The sequence below is a fragment of the Corvus moneduloides genome, chromosome 26, assembly GCF_009650955.1.
Source record: "Corvus moneduloides isolate bCorMon1 chromosome 26, bCorMon1.pri, whole genome shotgun sequence".
Taxonomy (NCBI): domain Eukaryota; kingdom Metazoa; phylum Chordata; class Aves; order Passeriformes; family Corvidae; genus Corvus; species Corvus moneduloides.
The window spans coordinates 862,139-871,097 of record NC_045501.1 but is presented as its reverse complement, the minus strand read 5'-3'; the positions used below and the strand labels follow the sequence as shown (position 1 = coordinate 871,097).

Here is an 8,959-nt window from a genome sequence, read left to right as displayed (position 1 = left end):
GGACGTGCAGCCCCTTAAGGGATCCCGGCGGGGCCGGGGCAGCACCGGTGCTGCCGGATTTCCTCAGCTCCGCGCTCCTGCCGCTCTTAGGAGGCTCCAGGGTCTGCTCCTGGGTGAATATTCTGGAATTTGACAGCCCTGGATACCAGGGAGGGGTTTTGCAGGCATCCATCACTTTTTTGGCTCCCTCTGGCATGGGAACTGGGATCTCCAGGATCTCCTTTGGGATTCAGGAGGAGACTGAGAACCACGGGGTCAGAAAGGTTGGGTAAGACTCTGAGGTCACCCAATCCCAGCTTCGCCTGAGGAATCCATTCCCACCCTGAGGTGCCGCATCCCTCTGTCCCCCCGTGTCCCCAGGGGCTGCCAGGGGACCTCCAGGAAGCTGCTCAGGGAATAAAACCCATCCCAGCCCCCAGGAAATTCCTGTCCACGGCGGGGTTTCCAACCGGATTTGGATTTCCAAGAATCCCAGGAGGTGCCGAGCAGTGCTGCGGGTGCCCGGCCTTCCTCCCCTTCCCAAAAATCCCAGTCCAGGCCCGGCCCCGCGATCCCGGTGGGAATCTGGCCCGGTTTGCCGGGCAGATGGGCGGCTGGCGGGGTCTGGGCAGATCCTGCACCACACCGGGATCTTTTCCCGGGAATTTGCTCCATTTTTAGCGTCCTTGCTTCCCAAAGCAGCTCAGGGAAAGGGGGAATATGGAAAGGGATGTAAAGCAGAGGAATTTTCTCCTCAGGGTGGGAAAATCCCGGGTTTGATCCCGGTCCCGCCCAGGGGAAGTTAATCCCTGCTATCCCAACTCCTCCCGAACGGTGGGGAAAGGAAAACTGCCGCCCTCCATGGGATAAACCCATCACAGACCCCAAAGCAGCGGCCTCTGGCTCCTTTCCGGGGGCCGTCTCCGCCATTCCCTGAGGGATAAACTGGAAACCAAGGTGGCCGAAGCCTTTTCCTTTCCCTGGAGGGAAGGGGCCGGGGCAGAGCCGATCCCGGGGCAGAGGGACAAGGACAGAGCCGGCGACCCCCGCGGCTCCCCCGGTTGTCCCCCTATCCCAGTTCGCTCCCGTTCTCCCAGTTCTCCCCCCAGCCTGGGCCGCTCCTCCCGAGGGAGCGGACTTTGCCAGAGCCCCCCCCCCATCCCCCGGGGACCCCCTCGGGGGGCTCTGCTGGGCCGCGGGCACCAAAGGGTTACCCCGGAGGGGCCGCTCGGGCCCGGCACCTGGCGGGGGAGGCGGGAGCGGGGCGGGAGCGGGGCTGGAGCGGGGATGGAGCGAGCGGGGATGGAGCGAGCGGGGATGGAGCGAGCGGGGGATGCAGCGGAGTTTCCCTGAGACTCCGGCGAGCGGCGGGCGGGGGAGCGGAGGGGCGGCCGTGGGGGCGGGAGGCGGCGGGGCGGGCAGGGGACAGGGGAGGGGACAGCGAAGGGGACACGGGGACAGCAGCGGCCGCAGGTGAAGCCGCCGCGCCTCGCCCGGAGCGGCCCCGCGGGGCGGGAGCTGCCGGGGCCACCATGGGCCGGGGGGGGCCGTAGGGAGCCGCTTCGCTGGGGGACCCCCCCTTCCCCTCGCTGACGCTGGAGGAGAAGGGAGGGAAAGAAGGAAAAAGGCGGAAAATCCCAGCGAAACCCTCCCCAAACCGGAGCCACGGAGAAGGCGGCGGCGCCGGCTGGAAAATGCATCTTCCTCGGAGCTGCGTCCTCCTCCTCCTCCAGGGCAGCATCGCGCTGCTGGTGAGCGCCGGGAGGGCAGGGGGGACCGGCGGCTGCGGGCACCGGGGGTCGCGCAGCCACGGGCACGGGGCGAGCCGGCAGCCGGCAGCGATTCCCGAATCCATCCGTGCATCCCTGCCCGCCTCCGGGAAAAAAACGCGTCCCAAAACTTCTGCTATTTGGCCGCGGGGAGCGGGCAGGGCTGGCGAGGAGAAAGCTCCGGATCACCCCAAAAATCCGCACGCCCCCAGCCCCGCGCGGCAGCCCGGGGAGGGCTGGGGCAGAGCCGGGGACAGGCCGGCTCCGGGCTCCGCTTGCCGGTGCCCCCCCGGCCGGGTCAGCCCTGGGCACCCCGCGGGTTTCTGGGTCCCCCAGCCCCCGGTGACGGGGCTGCAGCACCCCCCGGGCGCCCCCGGCCCCCCCGGAAGCCCCTGGATGTGCCGATTTTGGGGTTCCAGGAGCGGAGTTGGCAGAGGAGCCCGGGCTCGGCTCAGGGCAGCTCCCCGGGTGACAACTCCGCTCTGCTGTCCCTTGTCCTGTCCCGTGCCACAGCCCCGGGTGTCCCCAGGCCCCGGCGGGGCAGAGGGGCCGTGCCGGGAGCCGGGCATGGGGGTGAGGGCACAGGGTGGGCACCGCCCCCGCCCCTCAGGAACCCCCTCGGTGCAGGAGCTGTGCCCTGAGCCAGCAGAGAGCAAACTGGAGCCTCCCCGGCTCCTTGCACCATTCCCGGAGCATCCAGGAGGGACGAAGGCTGGAAAAGCTGCTGCCAGAAGGGAAATACAAAACAGAGAATAAAGGGGAAATCAGGGAAGCGAGGGTGGGGAAGGGGCTGGGCAGGGGTCAGATGTCCACCGCCACCTCTCAGCCCCTCCGTCCCCTGTGCAGGTGTTCTGTGCTCCAGAGGAACCCGGGAAAGGCGCGGACCAAGGCGAGCCCCGGAGCCGCGGGAGAGCCGCGGTGCCGAAGCTGCGGGAGCTGCTCTCCCCAAAGCCCCTCCCGAGCCTGGGCCCGGCCCCGCCGCAGAACCGGCCCCTCCTGGGGCTGGGCAGCGGCTCTCGGGAGCTCTGGGGTGTCCTGGAGAACCGGCCCGGGCGGGACCTCGCCCCGCGGGCACCGCGGGACCTGGGCCCGGCCTCGGGCAGGCTGCAGAAGCTTTTCGGCTGGGGCGATTTTTACTCCAACATCAAGACGGTGAAGCTGAACCTGCTGATCACGGGCAAGGTCGTGGATCACGGCAACGGCACCGTCAACGTCTTCTTCCAGCACAACTCCACGGGCCACGGCAACATCTCCGTGAGCCTCGTACCCCCCACCAAGGCCGTGGAGTTCGACCTGGAGCAGCAAATCTTCATCGAGGCCAAGGAATCCAAGGTGTTCAACTGCCGCGTGGAGTCGGAGCAGGTGGCCCGGGCCAGGAAAACCTCGCTGTGCACCTACGACCCTGCCAAGACCTGCTCGCAGGAGCACACGCGGAGCCGCGCGGCCTGGCTCTGCTCGCAGCCCTTCAAGGTCGTCTGCGTCTACATCACCTTCTACAGCCCCGACTACCGCCTGGTGCAGAAGGTGTGTCCCGACTACAACGCCCACAGCCGCCGCCCCTACTTCCCCTCGGGATGAGCCCCGCGCCGCGATTCCCGGGGCCCCGCGGGCGCCCGGGGCGGGGGGGAGGGATGGGGGTGGTTTGGGAGCGGGGGATGCTCCCTGGAAAGCGCGGGCGTGGAAGGAAGAGGAGATGTTCCCGTTTTCCCCCGCGGCAAGAGGGGCAGCGGCAGCGGCAGACCCGGACCTGGGGTCTGGAGAGACTGGGATGTGGAGCGAGGGCTGGACTTGGGATGTGGGAATAGGACAGAAAGCCACGGTCGGGACCCGAGTTCCGCAGCGCAATAATGGATTTGCCTGGATTTGGGTTGGTGATTCCAGGTAAAGAGGGCTCCGGAGGACGGGTCACAACACCTGGAGACCGGGAAGAGCTCGGGAAAGGGGGGGGGGAAGTCACCTGATGGTGCCACCGGCCCCTGGGCACCCCTCACCTCCCCCAGATCCCGGTTCTGCAGGAGCTGGGAGGAGTTCTCCCACGTGGGGATGAGTTTTCCCATCCCAAAGGCTCCTGGGATGGAAACGGAGCCGGGATGGGCAGGGCCGGGCCGGTGGCAGGGGGGGTTCGGGGCCTCGGAGCTGCGTTCCCGGGCGGAGCGGGGCGGGGATGCGGCACAGCGAGGGATCCCCGCGGCTTCCCCGGCGCTGATTCACGCCCGGCTTCCCTCCATCCCCTCCATCCCCTCCGTCCCCTCCGTCCCCTCCATCCCCTCCATCCCCTCCATCCCCTCCATCCCCTCCTGCCCCGATCCATGAGCGGATTCCATGACCGGATCCCTGCCCGCTCCCGGCTCCGGAGCAGAGGGGTGGGAAGGGGAGCTCAGCCCGGGGATTCCATTCCCTGGGAAGGAGCAGAAGCTCCCCCGACGCCGCCCTGGAGAGGGAATAAAGCGCTCACGGTGGCACCGAGGCAGGGCTGGAGTTTTTTTCTGGAAATGTCCGCAGGGAGAAGGAAAATAAACGCGCGGGGTTGGGAATGAGGGATGGCCACGATCCTGGACCGAATCCAGCTCCTTCCAGGAACTGGGAAAGGGGTCCAGGACCTGGACTTGCAGGCTCCCAGTGATGTGGGTATTCCCAGCTGATGGGTATTCCCAAGTTGCTCCCCTGCCCCAGACATCCAAACTCCGGTCTCCCACCGATGTGGGCATTCCCAGCTCCTGGGTATTCCCAACCTCCTCCCCTTCCCGGATATCCGAATTTCAGGCTCCTATTTTTGGGACATTCCCAACCTACTCCCCTTCCCAGACATCCAGACTTCCGTCTCCCACTTCCATTGGCACATTCCCTCCTCCAGAAAAGACCAAAAAAAGCCACTTCCCTTCGCTTTCCCCCCAAACTCCCCGAATCCAGAGCACCAGGCCAGCTCCAAAAATTCCTTCCCAGCCTCCCAGGACAGGCCTTGCCTGGCAGCAGGGTTTGTGCTCCCACATTCCCGAAATAAATCCCTTCTCCGCAGCTCTGGGAGAGCTCCGCCGGCTGCTGGCGGAGTTTCAGGATGAGCTCCCACATCCCGCCAGGAGCTGCTTCCAAAATCCACGAAGCCTCCGCGATCCACGAGGAGACTTTTCCTCACGGAGCCCCGAAAGTTTGGAAAAGCTCTGGGAAATTCCTCGTTTCCAGGAAATAACAGGAGCGACGCTCGGATTGGGGAGGGGAGGGAGGGGGAGATGTGGGGAATTAAAAATATTCCCGAAGGATTCGGGTTTGCTGGAGGAAGGAGACACAGGAATTGTTAAAATCCCTTTGAGGTGACACAAAGAAATCCCCAACTAAAGTTGCCGGTTTGGAGAAATTCCAGAGAATCGCGGCCGGGAGAAGCCGCGGGAGCAGGAGCGAGGCTCCGAAGGATGCGCGGATGCGGAGCCGCGGTTTCTAAGGAGACCAGGACGGGCCATTATTCCAGGCTGGGAGCGGAGAATTCCTGCTCCAGGAGCCACGGCCCGTGCGGGGAGCGAGGGAGGAGCTGCGGGGAAAAATCCCCGCATCCCAAATCCGCCCCGCTCCAGGGAGCTCCCGCGGGGGAGGCAGAGCGGGAACGATTATTCCTGGAATTCCCGGTGTTACGGGCTGGTATTGCACGAGGCAGCCTGGGTTTGATCCAGGAATTATCCCACCTTTCCCAATCAGATCCCAAAGCCCGGCCCTTCCCTCCTGCTGCCGCTCCATAAACACCGAAATCAAACATTCCCTGTTTTCCAGCGCTTCCAGCAGGCTCCGGGATTGGTTTCCCGGCAGTCCATGGCACAGGGCAAAGCTCTCCCGGAGAGGAGCTGCCACCACCAATCCCTCCCCCATCCATGGATTTTCCTGCGCCGTGGGTGAGGACAATCCCTGGGAATCCCATCCCAAACCCTCTCCCAGTATCCTGGAGTGGTTTTTTGGGAAGGAGAGGCTGGAGGGATGAGCAGCCCAGGGAGCTGTGCCAGGGCCCAGCTCCTGGAAGGAAGGAAGGAAGGAAGGAAGGAAGGAAGGAAGGAAGGAAGGAAGGAAGGAAGGAAGGAATTCCCTCTGCTGAGAGGCTTCCAGAGCTCCCATTCCCACAGGATCCTGCCCAGGCAGGAGGGATGGATGGCTCCAGTGCCAGCCCGCGCTCCTGCTGAGTTTTCCATGGCTCTGGTGGCTTTTCCAGCTCTTCCCGAGGGCTGCAGGATCCTCCGGGATCAGGGAGCAGGTCCTGGGAATGCCGGCACCCAGCAGGGAGCATCCCTGTGCTGCCGGCGCTCCAGGGATCCATGGGCAGGGATCCAGTGGGAAAACGGGAGAGGGGAAGTTTGGGAGGAGGGAAAACACAAAATTCAGACCTGGAAAAACCAAACAAAGCAGGGAAAGCTGTCAAGGACAGGAATGGAAAACTCATCCAGCTTCAGCTCAAATCCCTCTGGACTCCGACTCCTCAGCAGAGAATTCCCGGCTCAAATCCCACCCCTGCCTGCAGTGGAAATACCTTCAATAATTCAGGATCCGCTCCGCAGCCACGGAATCCTCCCGGCTCCCGGGGGAAAGGCACAGAAAGGGGGGGGGGATCGAGGGGCTCCCATCCCATTCCAGGGTGGCTCTGGGGTTTGGGAGCTGCTGCCCTTTCCAGGCCCATGGAATTGTGGCTGTGGAAATCCGGGAATGCAGGAGAGGGAAAAGGCAGGAGGAGGGGAGGCTGCCCTGTTCCCAGGATTTTCCGATGTCTCTGCTTCCAAACTGCACCAAAAATGGGCACTTCCATCCCACTCCTGTTGGGAGAATGGCCCAGACTGGGAGGGAATCCCGAGTTCCAGGCACGGGGGGGGCTCTGGAATGCCATGTCCTGCTCAGGAAAACGCAATTCCAACGGCAAAACCAGGGAAGAGATGGCGTTAAAGGAGATTCCTGCATGGACTCTGTCCAGGGAATGACAGATAAATGAGGGAGTGGGGCAGTGCTGGAGCATCCCGGGATCCTGCCGTGCCTGCGGAGCAGTTTGGAATCTCCTGGTGTTTTCCAAACCTTTGGAATTGCAGCCTGGTTTTAACTCTGCTCCCTCTCCTTGCCTCCAGTATTGGACACATCCCACTGGAATCTTCCCATTCCCCTTCCCATTCCCCTTCCCATCAACCTCCGAGCACTGAAAACCGTCTGCTCCCAGCTCCAGCTGGGGTTTCTCCCCGTGAAGAATCCGAGCCACTCCTGGATTTTTCCTCATCCCTGTGCCGCTCCCCTTGGATTCACCTGGATTTTGGGATGCTCCAGCCCTTTGCCATGGACAGGGATTTGCTCATCCCAGCCCTGGGTCACGGCAAACGTTGGGATCTTTAATTAATGCCGTCCTTGGCTCGCCGGGCTCAGCCAGATGGAGCTTAATTTAATTAGGAGATTTTAATTACCCATAATAGCGGGATTTTACACACCATGGACACAAGTGAGAGGTTTTGGGATCAGCCCCAATCCCCCCCTGGAGCTGCCCACAGGATGTAGGGAATGCTGGGCAGCGGTTTCCTCCCAGTCCCAAAAATGGCTGGATTTTATCAACATTTGAAGGAATTTTTTCACGATCTCCTCAAATATTTGTTGGAAACCAGGCCTGGAGCGGCCACACCCAAACAAATCCAGCAGAAAACTGAATCCACGTCGTCCCAGCATCCCAACAATCCCCAGCGAGGGTCCTGGAGGGAGAACTGGGAAGAACATCCACGGGGTTTTTTTGGCTTCAAGGATCAGAATTTGCCAGCGAATGCAGGCAAATATTCCAGAGGGACGCCAGGACCTCATTCCTGCCCTGGACTGGCTGTCCCAGTTTGCCCAGTTCACCCAGTTTATCCCCCACCAGCTGGATGAAATCCTCGCCTTTCCCGCTGTTCAGTAATTCCAGGAGCAGCTCTTGATCCCGTCTCTCCCCCTCCGATGCCGTAATTGCTCTCCCCTCCCCAGCCCTTCCCAATCTTCTCTCTCAATTAACACAATTCCTCCAGGGATTTCAATAATTCAGTCCCAGGGATGGAATCTGACAGAGGGAGAAGCCAAATCCCGAATTCCTCTGGAACCAGAACTGGGCTGAGTTTCCCTGCCCACGCTTTGCCCAGGAAACTTCAAAAAGCCCAATCCTACGGAGCTGCTCCTGCTTTATTTATCCTGTTTATTTTCCAAAAGCCTTCCAGGCCCTGGCAATTTATTTCCCCAACTTTTCCATGTGCTGCTCTTCTATTTTCCCCTCTTCTCTCCCAGTTCCTTTCCCCTGTTCTTTTCCTGCCCCACTCAGGGAGGTCTCTCCCCCTTTTCGTGCCTCCATAGCAAACCCCCTTCCCCAGCTTTAAATGAAATGAAATTAAAATTAAATTTATATTCGAATTAAATTGAAACCCAACACACCCAAGAATCTGGAATTGCCAAATTTCCCGCAGCCTGGGCCTGGAATCGCAGCCGAGCAGCCAAGTGGGCAGCAGGTCAGGGAAGAACAAACCAACCCCAACCAAACCCTCTCTAATTAAACGTCTTCGTATGAAATGAACTCCAAAAAAGGGCTTCAGGAAGAAGTGAAGGGATTTGGGGCAGCAGGATGGAGCTGGAGAGGATGGAAAATTGAGCCAGGGAGCTGCTCCTGGGGAATTCAGGGGTCCAGGGAGCCGTTCCTGGGGGAATCAGGGATGAGATCCACGGAGCCCTCGGGGGTGGGAGAAGGAGGGAGAGGAACTCTCCTTCCTCCAGGAATGGAAAATCCGGGACAGCAGATCCCCGATCCACCCCAGGTGGTTCCCTGGGATCCACGCCCGGCTCAGCCCCGGCAGTTTAGGCTCAGATCCATCTGGCTCTGCTCCCATTCCCTTCCCAGGGGATTTGGGGCTCATCCCCACGTTCCCAGGTGCTGGCCCTTGTCCCAGCCACCCTGAACTCCACCAGGACTGTCCTGCTCTCCCTCCTCACCTCCAGTGAGCTGCAGCTGAAAGGAAGGACCTCGGGCTGGAACCATACAGGAATCATTAAAAACTCCGGAATTTTGGCCTCACCTGCAAGGAGAAACAACAGATTTGTACTGAAATTCCCTGTGCAACATTCCCAAAAAACCTCCCGTGGCTTCCAGGAACAGCAGGGCACAGCAGACTGAGGAGAACCTGAGGCTGAGAGGGCTTAAAAAGGAGACAATTCAAAAACACCAACAAAAAGAAAAGGCCAGAGATACCACACGG

The 8,959-nt window shown here is 61.4% G+C and overlaps 2 protein-coding genes across 2 annotated transcripts; one reads left to right on the top strand and one right to left on the bottom strand.

Moving 5' to 3' along the window:
- The first annotated feature begins 1,430 nt into the window (after positions 1–1,430).
- On the top strand, positions 1,431–4,215 carry NXPH3 (neurexophilin 3). The gene is made up of 2 exons (XM_032091603.1): positions 1,431–1,730; positions 2,595–4,215. Exons 1-2 carry the CDS (start codon positions 1,674–1,676, stop codon positions 3,324–3,326), a joined length of 789 nt encoding a protein of 262 aa, XP_031947494.1. The 5' UTR covers positions 1,431–1,673; the 3' UTR covers positions 3,327–4,215.
- A 1-nt stretch (position 4,216) lies between these two features.
- On the bottom strand, positions 4,217–8,778 carry LOC116435330. The gene is made up of 2 exons (XM_032091602.1): positions 8,697–8,778; positions 4,217–6,109 (listed from the first exon to the last, which is right to left on the bottom strand). Exons 1-2 carry the CDS (start codon positions 8,740–8,742, stop codon positions 5,181–5,183), a joined length of 975 nt encoding a protein of 324 aa, XP_031947493.1. The 5' UTR covers positions 8,743–8,778; the 3' UTR covers positions 4,217–5,180.
- Positions 8,779–8,959: the final 181 nt, after the last annotated feature.

Bases quoted from the DNA above. Each gene is read 5' to 3' on its own strand.
- LOC116435330 (XM_032091602.1), bottom strand. From the start codon at position 8,742: ATGGTTCCAGCCCGAGGTCCTTCCTTTCAGCTGCAGCTCACTGGAG. The intron at 6,110-8,696 runs GTGAGGAGGGAG...TGGTTTTTCCAG, and splicing joins TCAGCTGCAGCTCACTGGAG to GTCTGAATTTTGTGTTTTCC.
- NXPH3 (XM_032091603.1), top strand. From the start codon at position 1,674: ATGCATCTTCCTCGGAGCTGCGTCCTCCTCCTCCTCCAGGGCAGCATC. The intron at 1,731-2,594 runs GTGAGCGCCGGG...TCCCCTGTGCAG, and splicing joins AGGGCAGCATCGCGCTGCTG to GTGTTCTGTGCTCCAGAGGA.